Source organism: Dipodascopsis tothii, assembly GCF_038497935.1.
Source record: "Dipodascopsis tothii strain CBS 759.85 unplaced genomic scaffold V1510scaffold_34, whole genome shotgun sequence".
Taxonomy (NCBI): domain Eukaryota; kingdom Fungi; phylum Ascomycota; class Lipomycetes; order Lipomycetales; family Lipomycetaceae; genus Neoaidaea; species Neoaidaea tothii.
This window is the reverse complement of record NW_027118018.1, coordinates 98,707-117,573: the sequence shown is the minus strand read 5'-3', so window position 1 is coordinate 117,573 and position 18,867 is coordinate 98,707. Positions and strand designations below refer to the sequence as shown.

The window sequence follows — 18,867 nt, the reverse complement described above, 5'->3', positions numbered from 1 at the left end:
CACAAAGTCTGATAACGGTCCGAGCCAGCTCCGGCGCCAATCGGCCGCCGCAGCCGCCGATCCGACGGCGTGGCCACGATCCGACGGCGCGGCCGGCCGCCGACGCACCGGCGCGTCGTATGTGCACGCACCCGCATCTCGTCATTGATTGTTACGGTGGCCGAGTGGTTAAGGCGACGCCCTGCTATACACTAGTAGTTTAGGCGTTGGGTTCTGCCCGCGCAAGTTCGAATCTTGTCCGTGACGAATTTTTTTTCGATAGAAGCTGCCCGAGACATTACCCGGCAGCAGTTTATCCGACGCCATGACTCAATGATCTACATTAGGACATCGCTAGCGCGGTCTCTGCGCTTGCCCGATAAGTCAATCACTACGGGGGATCCATGCAGGGCGCCCCTAACCCACAACGGCGCCGTTGCCCTGGCCGTCGCCACATCGCCATCTGGGCGGACCAGGCCAGATGTGGCAAACACCGGGCGCGGCACCACTTCCCGCGGCTACTTCGGGCAGGCCGACCCTGGCTACACAAGTTTATCCGGCGGCCACGCGGCGTGTGTGTGAATTGAATCGAATTAATTACTGTCCTCACTAACCAACCGTAATATAGAATACAAGCTAAACACCAAATGATCTAAATATTGATCGTCACCGGGGCGACGTTTTTCGGGTCCTCGCGGACGTAAACAGAACATGCTGAAAACTTTTCAAGTGTGACCAAAACTGGGCCGGCCGCCTACAAGACCGTGTAGCCGCCGTCGATGAGAATGTTCGAGCCCGTGCAGAACGACGAGGCGTCGGACGCGAGCCAGAGCGCCGCGCCGGCGAGCTCCTCGGGCTGGCCGAGACGGCCCATCGGCGTGCGAGCCTTCCACTCGGCAAAGTACGGGCCCTCGTAGGCCGTGTTGAGCGGCGTGTCCATGTAGCCGGGGCTGATCGAGTTGCAGCGGATGTTGTACTTGGCCCACTCGGCCGACAGCGACTTCATCAGGTGCACGACGCCGGCCTTGGAGGCGTTGTAGGCCGACTGCGGCTGCGGCCAGTTGACGATCGAACCAGACATAGAGCCAATGAAAACAACCGAGCCGCCGCGGCCGCCGGCGATCATGTGCTTGCCGGCCGCCTGGGCGCAAACAAACGAGCCGTTGAGGTTGATGTCGATCACGCGGCGGAACTTGGCCGGCGTGTACTCCTCGGCCGAGATGATGTCGGCGATGCCGGCCGAGCAGATCAGGATGTCGAGCCGGCCAAAGTCGGCCGCGACCTGGTTCATGGCCGCCGAGACGCTGTCCTCGTTGCGGACGTCGACCGCGTAGAAGTTGGCCTTGACGCCGTACGTCTCGGTCAGCGCCTTGCAGGCCGAGTCGCCCAGATCCGCCTGCAGATCGAGGATGGCGATCGCCGACAGGCCCGACGAGCACATGCCCTCGGCCATCGAGAAGCCGAGGCCGCGCGCGCCGCCCGTCACGACGGCGACCTTGCCGTCGAGCCGGAACCGGCTGAGCAGGTCCATCTTCTTGATGTGCAGCTCGGTCGGCGCCGTGGTCGTGATGCCGGCCGCGGCCGCAGCGTCCTCCTTCTTGAGGGGCACGGGCGAGCCGGTGCCCGACACCGGCGGCGTCGGCAGGTCGACCTGGGAGACGGGGATGGCGACGGGAGCAGCAACTTCAATTGGAGTCATGGTGTGTGTCTGAGCAGAAGGATGTGTGCGAGTGTCGGAGGACGAGGATTCGGCCGGGCTTTATACCTGGCCGCGGCGACCTGGCGGAGTTAAACGATACCGAGTCTGGCGCGCAACAAGAAGGGGCGACTGTGAAAAAGCTTGAAAAAGCGTGCGAATAATTTATTTCCTATCCCGATAAGAACGGTGGCCAGGGCTTCAGGAGCAAACGCGGGATTATTTCTAGAGAGAGAAGTCGACTAGCAACCACCAGACACGTTGTTCTATTCGTTATAACCTTGCGGCGCAGACCCGTGCAGCCGGGGCCGGCCGCCGGAGCCGACGTGCCTCGCTGGCCGGATAAACTGCCCCGCTGGCGCCGCCCCAGCGCCCCAGCGACCGCGCCCCAGCGGCCGGGCAGCGGTGGCGCCGGCCGTAGTCGCGGCGGAGACCGGCCAGCGGCGGCGCCCGTGTGCGAGCCGAGCCCGTACAGGGTAGATCAGATTAAGGTCTGGATACTTTAGGAAATGAAGCATCGGCCGCACTTAAATCTGGCCTAAAAGTACGCTCGATTGGTACGGGGGCGAGGGTACCGGGTACCGCTGCCAGGCGGGCCGATGGCGGTACCAAGATGACAGGTTGAAAGAGTGCCAGATTGGGTAATTCAAAGGAAGGAAGGAAAGTCAGATGGCGACGCCCTACGTTCCCTAAAAATAGCGCACCGGCTGGCGCTCGGCGCCTCGTCCGGAAGCGGTATTGTTCCGCAGTGCAGCACGCCGCTGGCTGGCGAAGCCACGGCGGCTGGCCGGGCCTAGCTGCAGGTATCTGCAGGTGGAGGACGCCACAGCCAGGGTACTGGATCGGAGTGTGATAGGCCGGGGTAACACGCGGCCGGACCTGCGCGGTGGGCGCCGGGCCGGCCCCGACCGGTCCGCGCGGCGGTGTGCGGCGCCTAAATCGCGCACGGCGCGGCCGGCTGGCCGCCGCGGAGCGCTGGCTGCCGGCGCGGGGCCTGCGGGCGACTGCGCCGCCGACGCGGCGGCAAGCGCGGGACTCGCTTGCAGCACTCGGCCCGAGGGTGCTGCAACACGGATCGTCGCGGTAGCGTCGGCAAGGCGGCAAGCGCCCAAGCGATAGCGCGGCCGGAAAACGCGCCGGCGGGAGGTGTGGCGGTGCGTGCCTGAGCCGCACCCCGTGCGGCGCTAGCCGCACCCGCGCGCCAGGCTAAATGCCGACCCCGCCCGCCCCGCGCGCCCGTCCCCCGGTCAGGCGACACATGTCAGCCCGCTACGCGCGTGCTACGCGCACGGCCCGTGCAGTTCTCGTAACTCAATTTGCTCTACCTCCAAAAGTCCGTGCCCGCGCCTACAAGAGGTCGACGTAGTTGGCCGGGAAGATGCCCTCCTTGCCGTTTTTCCGGCCCGTCCACCAGTCGTTCTGCGAGTTGGTCTTCTTGACGATCTGGATGATGTCGCCCTTGCGGAAGCCCAGGTCGCCGTCCTGCTCGCCGTCGAACGTGAAGAGCGCGACGGCCTGGGAGCCCGCGGCAGCCGCCGCGACCGACCCCGCCGAGCCCGCGCCGATGGTCCCCGAACGCCCAGCGCCCGAGCCACTGCCGTTGCCGCGGCTGCCGCCGTTGCCGTAGCTGTCGCTGCGCGAGTTGCCAAAGTTGGGCTTGGGCGCGGACGGCCGCGACGGCTTGTCGCTGTATGTCGACTCGAAGTGCTGCCGCTGGAAGCGCTCGTTGGAGTCTCTGTCGTACACGTCGTCCTTCCAGGACGTCTGCGTGCCGCGGCCGAGGCGCGACGAGCGCGAGCGCGACGGCGCATAGTCGTCGTCGTAGTCGTCGTAGCCGCCGCGCCGCGACGACGGCGCGTGGTCGAGCTCGCGGTCGCGGTTGCGCCGCGACGACGACCGCGACGGGCCGTACGTGTCCGTGTCGAGCGAGTCCGTGTCGTCGTCGCCAAACACGGGCACGTCGTTGTAGATGTCGTCGTCGTAGACCGACTGGAAGTTGCCGCGGAAGATGCGCGAGTCGAGCACGCGCATGAGCGGGTCCGCGGCCGTGGGCGGCTCGATCGCGCCCGAGAGCAGCTGCTTGGCCGTGACGTTGGTGCCGTAGAACTTGCGGTTGGCGTCGCGGCGCTCGATCAGCGCCGAGCCCTCGAGCGAGACGCCGGCGAAGAGGCCGCGCGTCTTGGAGTACGAGAACACGGCGGCAACGCTCTTGAGCGACGCCGAGCCGCCGGCCTCGGCGCTGCGGCCGATCGGGCCCGCCGCAATCGAGATGTTGCCGCCGAGCGTGATGCTGCCGAGCTGCGAGAACGACTCGACGGCGGCGCGCGTGTTGAGGATCATGACAAAGTCCGTGAGCTCGGCGCCGATCTGGCCGCCCACACCGGCACTGGCGTCAGCACGGCCAGCAGATTGCTTACCCAGCAGTGATGATGGCCGAGGGCGCCGACCACGTGCCGTCCGGCAGCCGCGCCACCACGATGCCCGAACCAGCACGGCCCGAGAACAGGAAGCCGGCCTTGAGCACGGTGATGATCGCCAGGCCCTTGGCGTTGGCCAGGATGTGCGGCGGGATCACCTGGCGTCAGAATTGGGCTGCCACGGGCTTACCATGTCCATGCCCAGCACCTGGTTTGGCCGGACGAACGAGCTCAGGATGCGGGCGCCCTTCCTGGGGGTCAGCGGCGCCAGAGAGCGACGTACTTGCACTCGCTCTTGAGGCTCATGGGCAGAGGAGAATTGAAACCCATGGCTGCTGCGGTCGCTGGCGATCTGGGGGTCAGCTGAGAGCCGCGAGGGCGCGCGGAGGGCGCGCGGGGCCGCACGCGCCGGCCGGAGCGCGGCTGGAGGGCCGGGCGGCGGCGCACACGAGCCCAGCGGCCGCGCCCGGCCCGGCTGCAGCTGCCGCCGCCGTCCGGACGCTGCCGGCCGGACCGGCCAGGCCGGCCTTGTCCGACCGGCGGCGCATTGCCGCAGCGGCCGGCGGCGGCCGCACGTCCGCGACACCGTGCCGTCTTACCTCTCTAAGCAATTTCGAATACGTCTGCAACGGCTGCTCTGCCTGCGCCGTGGAATTCAGTGGAAGATAGACCGCGGAAGGACAGCCAAACGCCTAAAGCGGGACAACAGGATGGGCAAAAGGTTACGTGAGGATACGGTTGAGATTACGTAATTGATGCAACAAGCAGATACCGGGAACAAAGCGAGGTTACCCGGATCAATTTGCCGCTTGTTTGGGACAAGCGGCTTGGCGGGGGGGCGGTGCTGCGCCGCACGGCGTGCGGCTCGACGCGCCGCGCGCCGCACGCGCCGCTCACGACAGGCTCATCTTCTGGATCCGGTCGTACGTGTCTGGTCAGCGCAGCCGTCGCGGCCCGTACCTTGCATCTGCTTCATCGAGCGCTTGCCGGCCGCGAAGCTGCCCGTCGCCGCCGGCACCGTCGGGCTCGAGCCGCCGATGCCGGGCGACACCGCCCGGCGCTTGATGGACAGCGCCTCGAAGCGGTCGTCCATGGTGCCTGCGTCAGCGCGCCCCCCGCCGCCGTACCTCTCCGCTTGAGCTTGCCCAGCCCGCCGCGCACCGGCGACGTGCTCAGCGAGTCCGCGCCGCCAAGGTGCGCCGGCGGCGTGCCCGAAAACGGCGAGCCGCGGCGCGTGCCGTCCAGCAGCGGCGGCTCGTCGTCGTCGTCCAGCGCGCTCTCGCGCGCCAGCCCCGGCGAGCCGCGCCGCTGCAGCGGCGTCGCCGCAAACGCCCCCGCGAACCCCCGCGGCCCCGGCGGCGGCGACTCGAGCGGGTCGTGGTCGGCCGCCCGCGGCCCGGACCCACGCCGGTACAGCTCGATCTCGTCGTCGTCGTCGTCCGCGCCCGCGTCGTCGCGGAACGCGAGCGTGACCTCGCTCTCGTGCTTGATCTCGGCGTCCGCCGGCGCGCACTCGTCCGCCAGCGCCTTGGTGATCCGCAGGAACGACTTGGTCTGCGGCTTGAGCGACCCGATCCGCGAGATCACGACCTTGCGCGACAGCGTCGTCCGCATGTCCTCGGCCTGCGGCAGCGGCGCCGGCCGCGCCGGCGCGCCGAACGGCGCCGGCCGCCCGAACGCGCCCATCTCGCGCAGCCGCCGCGGCGGCGGCGTCGGGAACTGCGGCGGCGCCGCCGTCGTCGGCGACGTCGACGGCGTCTGCTGGTTGCGCGTGTCCTCGTCCGCCAGCGCGTGGCTGCCGTGGAACCGCGGAAAGTACCCGTAGCCGCTCAGGTTGGTCTGCACCGGCGGCACCGCCGGCCGCTCGCCCATCCGCGTCTGCGACTGCCGCCGGAACAGCGGCCGCGCCAGGAACGCGCTGCGCCCGGGCCCGTCCTCGCCCAGCCACGCCGCGTCGTCCAGCGCGCCCTCGCCGTCCTCCTCGTCCGACGACGACGACGCCGGCCCCGGCAGCTTCGCCGTCTCCAGCGACGACTGCAGGCCCAGCGCCGACACGCTCGTCGACAGCTCGCGCTGCGGCATGCTCGCGCTCTTCGAGCCCTGTTTCCACGCGCTGATCGGCGTCACCGTGCCCGAGCTCGACCCGGTCCCGGGCGTGCCCTCCGTCCACCCCGGCGAGACGCTCATGGCGTCCGGCGACGCCGCGCTCTGCGTGTCCCACCGCCCCCCGCTGCCGCGCTGCGACACCGACATCCGCCGCTGCACCGGCGTGGCCACCGCCGCTGGCTCTGGCGTGCTGCCGCCGTCCGAGTCGCAGGCCATGGCCGGTGATTCCGCGCCTCTGGGCGCGTACATCTTGCTGCCTCCGCTCGTGCCCCGCCTGCCTGCCCGCTGCTCGCTGCCTGCACCTGCTGCCGCTCTGGGCCGCCTGGGCCTCGTTTGATCGCGATGCTGCCTGCGCCTGCTCTACGGCTGCAAGCCTCTGATATGCCCGTCCAGCTACGCCGCCATCAGCGCGCGCCTGTGACCTGTCCGTCAGTGCCCACCCGCGCCATCGCCGCGCCCACACCCACCGTGGTACTTGTCAGCCAGAGCGGGTCCGGACGGCTCGTGTCTGTCACGGAGATGCGGTCCGTTTGGTCGATATCGCACGGCCGAATTTTGCTGTTTCATACGCGAGATCGCTGGGAGAAAGCGGTAAGGCCAGCGCATGCATATGTGCGCCGCTGCAGGCGGGATATGCAGGGGAGCGCGGCGGCAGCGCCAGGCCGCCGGCGGCGGCCGAAAAACGCCAGCGACGAGCCGGCAGCGCAGAGCGCGCAGAGACAGCTGCCAGAGGCGGTGCGGGACTGGACCAGAGCCTGCCAGGGTGCGACTTGCGGCCGGACGGAGAGCGAGCGGACGCGTGGGCGGTGCATCGGTCAAGACGCGTCCGACTGAGCTATCAAACACGCACGCAGAATGGGCGTGCACGTGGCCGACGCCGGGTTCGCAGACGCGTTCAGCTTCCTGCGGGCGTGCCGGGCGGGCGAGGTGGCCGTCGGCGGGCGGGCGCTGGCCGTGGCGGCGGTGGTTGTGGTCGACGACGCGGACGGCGGCGTTCCGGCCGTGTTCGGCGAGCCGCCGCCGCTGTACGAGATCGCAGTGGCCGAGCTGGCCATGCTCAAGACGACGCCGGTGCGAGTGGCCGGCTCCGTCGCGCAGGTGCGGGCGCTGCTGCAGAGCGCGGGCTCGGCGGCCGCGGTGGTGGGCACGGTCGACGGCAAAACCAAGGCCGGCGCGGTGGTGGTGTGCGATCTGGTGACGGCGCACGTCGCGGACGTCTACGACAAGCAGCACGCGACCGCGGCGGAGCTGGTGCGGACGCTGGCGCTGGTGGTGGACGTGGCGGTGCGGCTCGGGCTGGACGTCGTCCTGTTCGAGCGCGCGCCCAGCGTGCTGGACGAGCAGATCGTGCTCGACCACGAGCGCGGGCGGCGGCGCGACGCCAAGGACGTGGCTACGGTGGCCGTCCGGCGAGTGCTCGCCAAGTGGATCGACTCGTGGGCGTGCGGGGGCGTCGGCGGGGAGTAGTGTACATATCATAACTTGGCCGCCACGGCCTGGTCCATCTCGTCAATGTAGCGGAGCACGTGGGTCTCCATGCGCTGGAGCTCGGCGGTCAGCGCGCGGATCTCGGCGTCGAGCGCGTCGCGCAGGTCGGCCTGCTTCTTCTCGGCGTTGGCGATCAGGGCCTTGCTCTTCTCCATCTCCTGGGTGACGACGCTGCGCTCGGCCACGAGCTCGGCGTTGGCCTCCTTGAGCTCCTGGGCCTTGCGCTGCATGGCCTCGCGCTTGGCGACGCGCTGCTCCTGCACGCGCTGGATGCGCTCCTCGGCGTTGACGAGCTGCTGCTGCAGCTGGGCGATCTTGCTCTCGAGCTCGTCGGCCTCGAGCTGGCGGCTCTCCTGGCGGTCGGTCAGCGTCGACACGAGCCGGCTCGCGTTGTCGTACGTGGCCTTCTCGGCCTCGATCTCCTCCATGGTCTTGACGCACGCGACCACGTCGGCCTCGAGGTGCCGCAGCGACTCGATCGACACGTCCAGGCCGCGCGCGCGCGCCTCCATGCGCTCGACGGTCGCGCGGATCGCGTGCAGCGACTCGCTCATCTCGTCGTTGACCTTGCTCAGGTTCTCGGGCGCGTCCAGCACGTACTTCTGCAGCTTGTGGCACTCCTTCTTGAGCTGCGCGCTCAGAAAGCTCTGGTCCTCGAGCTTGGAGATCAGCCGCTGCTTGTCGCGCTTGTACGCCTCGTGGCTGGCCTGGCAGTTCTCCTGCAGCTTCTTGTGCCGCCGCAGCTCGGCCTCGAGCTGGTGGTTCTGGTCCTGGATGTCCTTGACGTGCGGCGCCTCGTCCTTCTTCTGCGCGCGCAGCATCTCCAGCCGCTCGCTCAGCTGCGCCGTCTTCTGGTAGGCCTCACCGCTGGCGATCGACGTCTCCTCGCTGCGCTGGATCAGGTCGTCGCACGCGCCCATCTCGCCCTCGCGGAACCGGGCAAAGTTCACGACCGCCGACAGCAGCCGCCGCAGCCGCTGCGGCTCGGGCTTCATGAAGTCCGCGATCGACAGGTCGTCCACGCTGCAGATCCGCATCAGCTTGGCCGACGCCCGCACCAGGCACAGCATGCTCCGCGCCGCCCGCGCGTTGTCAAAGCCCTCCAGGCCTTCGCTGCACGCCTCCAGCACCGGCAGCTGGTTCTCGAACGTGATGCCCAGAAACGACGCCACCATCTGCTCAAACAGCTGCTGCACGTAGATCCCCGTCGGCTTGACCAGCAGCGACTCGGCCACCGAGAAGTCGCACCCGCGAAGACATGTCGCGATTTCCTGGAAGTCCAGCAACGGGAAGATGTCGCCGTGGAACGAGATCTCTGCCGGTCAGCGCGCGCTGCGCGCTTACTTACGCGACGACCGCGACGTCGACGGCGGGTTGCTGCTGTACCCCGGCTTGTATATGGACGACTTGCGCACGCTGAACGCGTTGGACTTGCGCGCACTGAAGGCCATATGGAGCGGTGGGAGCGGTGCGGCGCGGCGGCGTGCGTGCTTGTGCGACGTGATGTAAATAAATGGTTGCCATGGCAACGCGCGCGCCCCGCCGCGCCTCGGGCCCGCGCGGCGCGCTCCCCGTTGGGCCGCAGCGCGTCCCACGCTGCTGGCACCGCCCGCCGCGGGGCCGCCGCCGCGCCGCGGCCATCCCGCCGCAGTGGCAAACAGGCATCAAACTCATGCATTCTCTATACACAGATACATGCGTGGTCACGGCCACTTGTGCATGCGCGCAGTAACAAACAAAACCCATTTGCTTTTCATTCCCAAACGTAAGACCCTTCAACCAACCAGTGAGAAATGTACAAGAGGCCACGGCCGCCCACTAGCTGATGTCGGCAATGTCCTTGTCGTACTGCTTGATAAGCCGCTCCATGTCCAGCATGCGGCGCTTCTGCTCGTCCAACTCCTCCTCCAGCCTGCGCCGGCGCGTCCGCAGATGCTCGCGCACCTTGTCGGGCTCGCCCACGATCTCGACCGGGACCTCTAGCGTGCCCGCGTAGCGGAACGCCGGCGGCGCGCGCTCGGCGGCCGCCGACGGATTCAGGATCGAGCTGATGCTGTTGACCCGGGCCATGCTGTCAGCGTCGTCGCGACGGGGGGACGCCGCCGGCGAGGTCGACGTGCCGCCGTGCCGCTGGTAGCCTGCGCCGTACGGCATCTTTAGCGGCGGCAGTCGCTGGTCCGGGCTGTCGGGCGACGCCGGCCGCTTGGAGCCCGCGCGCTCACCCGAGCGGAACGCGCCCGTGAAGTCCACCGGCGTGGGCGGCGCGCCATAGTAGCCCTCGCGCGTGACCGCCGCCAGCGCAGGCAATTGCCGCCGCTCGTCTGTGGGCGGCCGCGCCGGGTTGTGCCCGTTGGCAGCCGCCCGGGGCGACTGCCCGTGCGCCTGTTTGTTGCTTCCCGCCACCTCGACCCCTTGACTGTGGGTCTGTCTGGCCTGCACCGGCGGATAGGCAGCAGCCTGTGCGACACCGGGCTGTGTTGGCTGTGTTGACTGTGCTGGCCGTCCCGCGGGCAGTCTTTGCTCTTGCGTCTGCGGAGTCAGCGGCGCTTGCACCACCGATTCTTCGTCCGAAGAGTATGTGCTGCCACTGTTGGGGGTCTGCGCCAGAGCGTTCTGGCCCGGGCCCATTGCCGGCGGAACGATCCTTTTTCGTCGCTTGATGACGCTTTTCTTCATTGCGACTGGTCGGTGTACGCCATGCAGTTTGTAGTATAGTCCTAAACGCAAATGTCAGACTGATTGATCAGATTAGATTTGCGCCTCGCGCCGCGTACGCCTAGCCGCTTATGCGAAGGCCAGACCGCGCCCACCGGAGCCACGGCAGTCCCAGCCGCTGGGAACGCCGACGCAGCCAAGACCGTGCGTGCACCGCGAACCACGTCGACGGGTCCGCGCACCGGTCTAGACCGCGCCGAGTCAGCAGCGACCGGTCGCGGCTGACGCGCCAGGCGCAGCCGCGGGGACCAAGTCTGCCGGCGGCCGCAGTCGCGCGCCGCGGTAGATCGGCTCGGGGTTGTGGCCGGCGCGGCAGTGGGCGAGACGGGCCTAGCCAAGGCCAGCGGGGTCCGGCCGCAGCCTTTCCGTGCGGGCACGAGACGTAGCACGAGCCAGATGCAGACGCCATCGGACGCCATCGGGTGCCAGCAGGCACCAGCGGGCGCCAACGGGCACCGGCCGCCGCCTGCGGGCGCCGTCGGGCGCCGCAGCGAACAACATAAGCAAATATGAGCAACTTACCGCATGCGTTGCAGATGGTGTGACCGGCCTCGTCGCGACGCCACAACGGTGTAATGGTAGTGCTGCAGTTCTGGCAAGCCACGATGACCGCGGGCCCGGGCCAGGCACCGGACGATTCGTCCTTCGAATCGGAGTACGTTGAGGCATCCGCGTCGCGCACGACGCGGTACTCACGCGGAGTCTCATCCGCGGACTGTTCCGGCCGGGGCGACTCCGTCGTCTGAGCGGAGCCGCACCGGTGGCTGCCAGCCTGCGCGACCTTGGACACGCGATTATTGTAGGCAGGGCAGCCACTGCAAGCTTTGGAGCCGCCTGTGCCGTTGCAGCGGCCGTCACCAGGACAGGTGCCCGGCACGATCTGCTCCGCCGGAGTGCGCTGGCCTTCATCGCCATTGCCCGACGTGGCCACTTTGACCGTCTGCGGCGGCCGCTTGAGATTGACCGGCCGCGATGTGTTGCGCGCCTTCAAGTAGAGACCACATGCGTTGCAAATGGTAGATCCGTCTGGCGCGCGGCGCCAGAGCGGCGTGCGAGTGGTCCCGCAGTTGCTGTCGTCAGTCAACGCTCTCATCTCCGGCGTACCTGCAGACCTGGCCGACGCTCAGCGGCTGAAAAACGGTAAACTGGTCCTCGCCCTTGGGCTCGGGTTGCGGCGTGGCCGACTGGCGGCCAGCGGCCGGCGTCGCCGGCGTCGAGCTTGGGCTGGCGGCCATCGGGGAGCGGCCGATCGTGCGTGTGGCCGGTATCAGCGCGGAGCTGTGGTTGTCCGGCAGCTCCGGCGCAGACACCAGCGAGGTCGTGGGGGCAAGCAGGACACTCAGCGAGCTGGGCATGCTCTGCACGCTCGCTGGCTCACCAGCGTTTGTAGGGTTCGTAGCGCTCGCAGGAGGCACGGCGCTTCTGGGTAGCTCGTGGTCGAGCCCGTCGAATGGTCGGCGTTCGCAGTCGTCTGTTGCGATGCCGTCACAATTGCGACCCGTCCGGCTATATGCCCGTGCAATCTCCCTTGCTCTTCGGGTGTTTAGATGCGGTGGAAGAAAAATCTGACGTGAAAACGGGATGGATCCAGAACGGCCGTGGCCCAGTTTCGCGATGGCCGTCTCCCAGCACGGTGCTTACCCAGCACTAGCCCTACAGAATCTTAATAGGCGGTGTATATGAGCTAAGGCGCGGAGTTTAGTGCAAACTCACGTGATTTAAACCTTACTGTCGCCTGCATTGGGATCTGCTTATTGCGAGCACTCTGATTGGCTGCGACAAGAGCTACGAGCGTCTATATCAGATGCCACCGTCCAATCCGGTGCCGGCTTATTCCTAATCAAGCGTGCATATGCGCCAGTTGTAATTGGCCGGGCTCCGTCAAGGACTCTTCAGGGCAAGACTAGCGGCTCAGCCGCCTTCTCGTGGGATTGCCTGCCGGCTTGGCGTGTCTGGCGAGCCTAGAAGTGTGCGGGCGACTTGGTGGACAAGACCGGAGTGGGCGGCAGCCGCGCCGGCACCGTAGTTTCAGCGTCGTTCTGCGAGTCATGCGGCGGTGCGGGCTGCGGCCGCGCGGCGACAGTCCAGAGTAGTGCGCAGGTCTCTACGGTAGACGTGCATGGCCTGGTTACCTTCTCCTCTCTGAGGCAGTTGGGGCGCGATTTTCAGCCGCCCCCTCTTTGGTGCATCATGGAAGCGGCCGTCTCAAACTGCCAGGTCGGTGCCTGTCTCTATCGGCCATACCGGCTACACTCACCCCCGGCCGCTTGAACGCGGTTCGCAGCTGTGCTATCAGATCGTGGCGTCTGCCTACGGGGCATGGTCGAACCCTAAAAGCTGTTCGGCGCGGCGTCCAGACTGGCGTACGGCTAAGCTGGCCGACGGCCGCCGCCGCCGTGGCTGCAACCGAGGTTTTGGGGTACGATATCAACGCCCACACCATCCTCGTGACGCGTTTACGTCCCGCAGACGGCTGGTCCGATGCCTTGCATCCGGCAGTGTTCCGCGACGGTCGTTCCGATCTGGCAGCGTGAAGGCCTGCCGACCGGGCACGACGTCAAGAGCGAGCCGTCCTGCGCCACTGCGCAGCCACGATCGCCAGGGGCTCACGCTCAGAACCTACGTACTTATCAGGCTGCCGTGGCCTATCATTTTGTAGTCGAGCTGGTGATTGGCCCTCAGCGCGCGGCGTGGCCGGTGCGACTCTGAGCAGTCCGGACAAACCGGATCGTAGGCAATTGGAATGGCATTTTCAACTAGCGGCAGAGCGGCCAAGCCTAGCTGGACCCGGCGATGACTACCGTGTACTTGCCGTGTGCCTGTTGGCGCCAAGGGCGGAGGTCCGGCTCCGCCTGCGGGCTCGGCGTGTGACTGCGCTGCGTCGGGCCCTGGCCGCGCTACGATCGCTCGGTACACCGTTCTAGGTGCGACCAGTCTGTCTCAGTCTAGATACCATGTTCACCGGGACCATGATGGGCCGCTAGTCATCGGGCGCCGGCGTGACGTGTTGCCGACGCCAGCTAGCACCCGGCGGGCGCTCGGCCTTTGATTGTAGAAAACGCCGAGACGACGAGCACCCGAGAATTTGCTCACTCGTCTGACGACAGCACGACGGCGAGTCCGGCCCATTGACTTGGAACCGACCGCCGCAGGCGGTGTCGCGCGTGAAAGGCGGCAGGCCTGGGCCCGGCGGCGAGAGCTACAGAAGCACCAGCCACGCACTGCCACACACGCACATTCCGAAGCCTAATGTTGTGTCCGACGAAGCGAGCACTCGCGTGGGCCCCACGTACCTGCGTCGTGCCGCACGCGCGTTGAGGGCAAGACCACTGCCGCATCCAACCTCGTTTACATCAGGATGAACAGTCGCGTACTAATTATACAATCTCCAATATACTAAGCACAGAACAGACAAAATACATATATAACCAACGAATGCCAAAAAAGAACATGGCGCGACACCAGCCGACACGGCTGGTCCGATCGCGCGAGCTATGCAAGATATCAATATGCTAGGTGGTGGAGGAAGCGATCTCTTTGGAGAGCATGACGGGGATCCCCGAACGGTGCTCGGTTTGGCATGCCTGGTTGACGATGGACGAGAGGACAGGGGCAGCCGGGATCGGGGCAGATATCGGCTTCGCGTAGCGGGCAAAGTCGTAAGTATGGAAGTGCACATCAAGCAGCCTGTAGAGTTCTTCTTCACGCGAGACGTCGTGGACCTTGTCGAAGCGAATGTCGGCTCCTTTGCGGCGACCCATGCGAGGATCCAGTGGCGAGCCCTCGAGGAGCATCTCCTCGAGATCAAACGACGCGTCGTAGTTGACCTTCTTGCTCGGCGGCACAAACACCGGTGAGACACGCTTCTGCTCTAGCATTTGCCGGTCATACTGTTCAAAGAACGGGTGCGTGAATATGTCGTCCAGGCCGCCGGCGCCCAGGCGCCTGGTGCGGTCCTTGCAGAGCAGTCGCCGCATTACATCAATACACTCGGCCGACACTGTCGGTGGAAACACTGGCTCGGCATGCATGACCTGCTCGACCAGCTCGCTTTGGCTGTTTGCCGGAAACGGCCGCCGGTTGTAGCAGCACTCGTACATAACCACACCGAGCGACCACCAGTCGAGTGTGGCGTCGTAGCCAGTGTTGGCGAAGACCTCAGGAGGGAGGTACGACAGCGTGCCAGACTTGCCGTACAGCAGCTGGCCCGGCTGGTACTTGGCCGCGACGTTGAAGTCCGCTAGCGAGACGTGGCCCTGCGAGTCCAGCAGGATGTTATCGGGTTTAACGTCGCGATGCACAATCTGCTGGCGATGTATGTAGTCCAGCGCGCACGCCGCCTCCGCAATCCAGAACCGGATTGCGTCCTCGTGGATGGTCTTGCGCGAGATGTGGAAGCGCAGATCTCCACCAGTCATGAGGTCGACGACAATGAACAGGAACTCGGCATCCTGGAACGAGTACCGCAGGTTACAGATAAAAGGGTGCTTGATCTTCTCCAGGATGTTGCGTTCGCGAATGATGTTCTTGACGCTGTCGGACTTGACAACTGTACGGTCAGCACGTCACGGCAAGGTCCAACATACTCTCGTCTTTGGCTATGTACTTGAGTGCATACGTCTGACGCGTAGCTTTGTGCTCAACGATGCGGACCTTGCCAAAAGAGCCCTTTCCTACCACCCGTAACAGCCGAAAGTGATTGAGTGCGACTGGTGTCAAAACATGGAGCTAACACAGTAACTTACTCTCACCGCTGGACTCTTTTCCAGATGAGTTGCCCATTCTGTGTGTGTGTGAGGACCCCCAGCCCAGAACGAGTCCAGGCTATATATGCTGCTGTAGTATAATGCAAAGACTCTGACTATCAGTAGACCACGACAGGCGGCCCGCTTCTTATGATCCTGAAAACTATCCGGTTAGCCGCTGCGTAACGTCGCGCCGATCCGAGCCTGCCCATGGGGACGCGGCCTGTGGGACCGCCCGTGGGGTCGCTCGTGGGGTCGCACTGAAGCCAGGCCAGTGGCACGACCGGCCGTTCGGGACGTACCAGACAAGACTTGAGCTCACTTTGAGCTGACGCTTGGCTACTCGCGGTAGTGGACAGGATTGACCGCGCGGTCGGGACAGGGGACGCAACTCGTCGGCTTACTGCAGACCCTGGTGCGCTCGGAGCTCGATGAGGCCGTCAGGAGCGGCTCAGCAGCGAGACAGCGAGACAACGATCCTGCGGCTGTCGCTGAGGCGGTTCCAGCGCGTTGGCAGCTATGGCAGGAGGCAGATGGCGGGCAACCGCTTGCTTTGCGGCGGTGACGGCGAACAAAACAAGGCCTTGGTCTGTGAGCCAGCAGGCCGCAGTGTCCATATAAGGCCCTGACCACCGACGGCCGTGCCCGAGTCCCGGCCGCGCCGGCCGCGCCGGCCGCGCCTTGCCTACTTGCGGTTGCCACGCCGGTGCCTGTTGTGGATTCGCGCCAGCTCGCGACACTTGTCAGTGCCCGGGGCCGAGCCTAGTGGCCACATCCCGCCCGTCTGCACAGCTTCTAAGGCGAGTAGTCGTCCAGAGTGGTAAGCGCGCCGCTGCAGCTGTCCCTGCCACTGCTAGGCGGGCCACGTTACCGGACTAGTGACCAGACTAGAATCTGCAGTCGCCCGATCGGGTGAGCGCATTTGCCCACGCGCGTCCGCTTGAGCGTTAGACGCGCAGCGTGGATGCACCTTGCATAGGCGGGCGCAGGAGAACGGCAGACAAGAGGCCGCGCACACGGCCAGCGTAGTCGCCCCGCAACAACGCTTGCACGCGTGAACGCACGCGGCCGACTACCATCGCACGCGGCAGCACGCGGTGCACTGGGCGACCGATCGCGCCGTCACACTATTGCACGCGGCTAGTCCCCGGGAACTACGTCCGGAGGACAGCGCGGGGGGCCTCGCCCTCGCGTGAATTAGAGGCATGGGGCTCGAGTTGGATCACAACAGGTCACAGCACAGTCACAGCCAGCCGCCGCGACGACAGCGCGAACTCTGTTGGGCCGCCACGAAGACCGGACATCACGAAGGCCCGGCCATCGCCGACCACCTGGAGTCGTCCCGTGGCGACGGCACGCTGCGTGCAGCCTTCGGTGGCCACCAGTATGATACGGCTACGCGTTAGGCACTGGCTGTGGCAATAACGATCGAGACGGCTACCAACGGAAGGAGCAAGACATACTTGTATTGGCGATTAAGGGGGTTTCAGGTGCGGCCTCCCACACAGCTAATGGAAGCGGGATTAAGAGAGCTTCTTACTCCTGCATCATACGCTAACGCGATATGGCGCGTGAGGTGCACATGGAACACGGCGCGCCAGTTGGCCGCGGTTCCACGCGAGCGGTGAGCGCCCGACCAGTGGAGCCACGCCGTGAGCGGCATAGCGCACGACCACGTTACAATAAGCACTCACTTGGTCAGGCACTAGCCACCAGCCACCCTGACGAGAGAGGCGCGGCTCACGGGGCCTGCATGAACGCAGCCGCGCGCGGCTGTTGCGATAGCCACAGCTCAAAGCCCGCCGTTAGACCGATGCTCCGATCGACGAACTGCGGTCATGCGCGCTTTCATCATTTGCGCAAGCGACTAAGCTGTGCCTGAGGATCCCGATGTTGCTGACCATCGGCTTCATTCCGCACCCGATCCGGTGCCAGTAGGCGGTGTCGTGCCTGAACACAAGACAGGCACCCGTCCCCACCTCAGACGACCCCACGGTCGTACTCAGCCGCGCAGACAGGGGCCGCAAGGTCTCGGTGAAATTGATCTCACTCGTAGTTGTGCTCGGTTTGGTAAGCCGCTATTCGATATGGACATGCATGCTCAGCATAAAGAGGTGTGTGCACGCAAAAACGAAGAAGATACAGGCAGCGCTGGTGATCAAGGCCATGGCGACTATGGCGAGCAAGTTGCGCAGCCTGCTATATTTATAGCCAGCCGAGAGCAAGCACAATTTCGGGGTGCCCGGGCTGTAGCCTTAGAGGTCGCGAACATATTGTCCGAGCCGGCACCATCCACCCGGGCTTGCCGATAGCAAAGGTTAGACTGCATAGGCGGAAGTGCAGAGACAAAAATCTGGATCATCAGGCACAGGCGGTACCTGCTGGTCTCAGAAGCGGAGCACTGCCGGTAGCGGTAGGTCAGAGACATTGAGCACTGTTTGAGCGGGATCGTCGGTCGACTAGCGGCCGATCAGGTATGACGTCTGATACGGTTATTGCACGGCTACGCTGCCCGCTTACGCCGTTGACGCTCAGGCGCAGGGCACTGCGGTTGCCGCCGCCGAAGTGCAGCCCCCCGGTAGGCATGCCAAGCGATTAATATGCTGCCTTCGATCGCAGTTGCCCTCACCCTCGAGTACCCACCGTCGTAGTATGCAGAAAGCAAACAGGCACTGATAATGCTCTGCGTATATAGCCCGACAGCGGACGCAAGCGTATCGCGCTGCGTCTCACCGCACTGCCCGGTCACTCCAGAGTGCGTGCTCGTGGCGGTTGTCGAGTGCTGGGCGGATCAGTGTGCGCTGTGTTTCATAATTGCCAATGCCAGCCACTGGGACTGTCTCATGGACAGCGCCGCACGGTAGTGAGCGGCTGCTAGCGGTCGAACGGTGTTGGCGTGGCTGGCCTTATGGTAGGACCTAAGCCAGCCGATGCCACCATTGAGCCTGCACCTGCAGCAGCGTCCTGCGGCCAAGCTGGCCGCTTCGGTTCGGCTCCACTCGCTGGCGCCAGTACCTGCAACCGGATTGCCGGGAAGCAGCTGCGCCGGTTGTGACCGCCGGACGCGCCACGCTAGACACGGGTTTGTACGCCGGCAGTGCCAGATCTGTGGTTCGTGCGCATTACACGAACTTTAAACAGGATTATTGGTACTTCAGTTACCCAATCGGGCAAATTATTGTTCCTGTGCCTGCGGGACTAGGCACTGATCACGTATTATGTACGGCGGCTGAGACAAAGATTGCCGCCATTATTTGTGACTAACGGGCGGTGCCTGCTGCCCGCCGCATCCTACTCCGCCGTGCGCACACGCTTCGCAAGGCTGGGACTGTCTTCAGATATGCGCGTGGCGACCCGTCTCTATCGTTTACGAACAGGGGAGCACTGTCGGTTGTCGGCGACGGCGCTCGAGACTGCGACCCGCTCGGCCGGCCCACGATATCGGTAGCGCGCTTGCTCAGCCGCAGTGGCAAGGCCCATTTGCTAGGGGTGGTCGGCCGAGCGTCGGTCGTTTAAAGGCGCTGGGTCCAGCCAACGAGGCGGTCCGTGACCGGATGACACCGGCGTACGCGCCGTTTGCGCGGCCGAAACACACTGCACGCTACGTAAATCGCCTAGCTACCGACGCAACGGTGTGCCAGTGCGCCCCGACGGCGCCGACCGAGGTTCTGAGCAACGGCGCCAGCGGCGCACCCGCACGTAATGTGCTGAGCGTAGGACG

The 18,867-nt window shown here is 65.6% G+C and overlaps 7 protein-coding genes and 1 non-coding gene across 8 annotated transcripts; 2 read left to right on the top strand and 6 right to left on the bottom strand.

Moving 5' to 3' along the window:
• Nucleotides 1-150: 150 nt before the first annotated feature.
• Nucleotides 151-246, top strand: V1510DRAFT_t235. The gene has a single exon. It is a non-coding gene; the product is annotated as a tRNA-Ser (tRNA).
• Nucleotides 247-552: 306 nt separating this feature from the next.
• On the bottom strand, nucleotides 553-1,774 carry V1510DRAFT_422175 (NAD(P)-binding protein). The gene has a single exon (XM_066934746.1). It carries the CDS (start codon nucleotides 1,676-1,678, stop codon nucleotides 734-736), a length of 945 nt encoding a protein of 314 aa, XP_066787139.1. The 5' UTR covers nucleotides 1,679-1,774; the 3' UTR covers nucleotides 553-733.
• Nucleotides 1,775-2,971: 1,197 nt separating this feature from the next.
• On the bottom strand, nucleotides 2,972-4,813 carry V1510DRAFT_422172 (uncharacterized protein). The gene is made up of 5 exons (XM_066934745.1): nucleotides 4,692-4,813; nucleotides 4,376-4,444; nucleotides 4,283-4,343; nucleotides 4,093-4,250; nucleotides 2,972-4,061 (listed from the first exon to the last, which is right to left on the bottom strand). Exons 2-5 carry the CDS (start codon nucleotides 4,420-4,422, stop codon nucleotides 3,023-3,025), a joined length of 1,305 nt encoding a protein of 434 aa, XP_066787138.1. The 5' UTR covers nucleotides 4,423-4,444; nucleotides 4,692-4,813; the 3' UTR covers nucleotides 2,972-3,022.
• On the bottom strand, nucleotides 4,814-5,371 carry V1510DRAFT_422170 (uncharacterized protein). The gene is made up of 3 exons (XM_066934744.1): nucleotides 5,220-5,371; nucleotides 5,053-5,190; nucleotides 4,814-5,023 (listed from the first exon to the last, which is right to left on the bottom strand). The coding sequence occupies exons 2-3, from the start codon at nucleotides 5,183-5,185 to the stop codon at nucleotides 4,986-4,988; spliced, it is 171 nt and encodes a 56-aa protein (XP_066787137.1). The 5' UTR covers nucleotides 5,186-5,190; nucleotides 5,220-5,371; the 3' UTR covers nucleotides 4,814-4,985.
• Nucleotides 5,372-6,797: 1,426 nt separating this feature from the next.
• Nucleotides 6,798-7,742, top strand: V1510DRAFT_246595 (uncharacterized protein). The gene has a single exon (XM_066930562.1). The coding sequence runs from the start codon at nucleotides 7,054-7,056 to the stop codon at nucleotides 7,663-7,665; it is 612 nt and encodes a 203-aa protein (XP_066787136.1). The 5' UTR covers nucleotides 6,798-7,053; the 3' UTR covers nucleotides 7,666-7,742.
• V1510DRAFT_382552 (Nuf2 family-domain-containing protein) lies at nucleotides 7,605-9,152 on the bottom strand. Its single transcript, XM_066931662.1, has 2 exons — nucleotides 9,035-9,152; nucleotides 7,605-9,001 (listed from the first exon to the last, which is right to left on the bottom strand). Exons 1-2 carry the CDS (start codon nucleotides 9,135-9,137, stop codon nucleotides 7,674-7,676), a joined length of 1,431 nt encoding a protein of 476 aa, XP_066787135.1. The 5' UTR covers nucleotides 9,138-9,152; the 3' UTR covers nucleotides 7,605-7,673.
• A 190-nt stretch (nucleotides 9,153-9,342) lies between these two features.
• On the bottom strand, nucleotides 9,343-12,135 carry V1510DRAFT_449398 (uncharacterized protein). The gene is made up of 3 exons (XM_066935792.1): nucleotides 11,506-12,135; nucleotides 10,924-11,471; nucleotides 9,343-10,403 (listed from the first exon to the last, which is right to left on the bottom strand). The coding sequence occupies exons 1-3, from the start codon at nucleotides 11,754-11,756 to the stop codon at nucleotides 9,505-9,507; spliced, it is 1,698 nt and encodes a 565-aa protein (XP_066787134.1). The 5' UTR covers nucleotides 11,757-12,135; the 3' UTR covers nucleotides 9,343-9,504.
• Nucleotides 12,136-13,913: 1,778 nt separating this feature from the next.
• Nucleotides 13,914-15,183, bottom strand: V1510DRAFT_408231 (kinase-like domain-containing protein; the record flags this gene model as incomplete). Its single annotated transcript, XM_066932439.1, has 3 exons — nucleotides 13,914-14,950; nucleotides 14,988-15,110; nucleotides 15,147-15,183. The coding sequence occupies 3 exons, from the start codon at nucleotides 15,181-15,183 to the stop codon at nucleotides 13,914-13,916; spliced, it is 1,197 nt and encodes a 398-aa protein (XP_066787133.1).
• Between the last annotated feature and the right edge of the window lie 3,684 nt (nucleotides 15,184-18,867).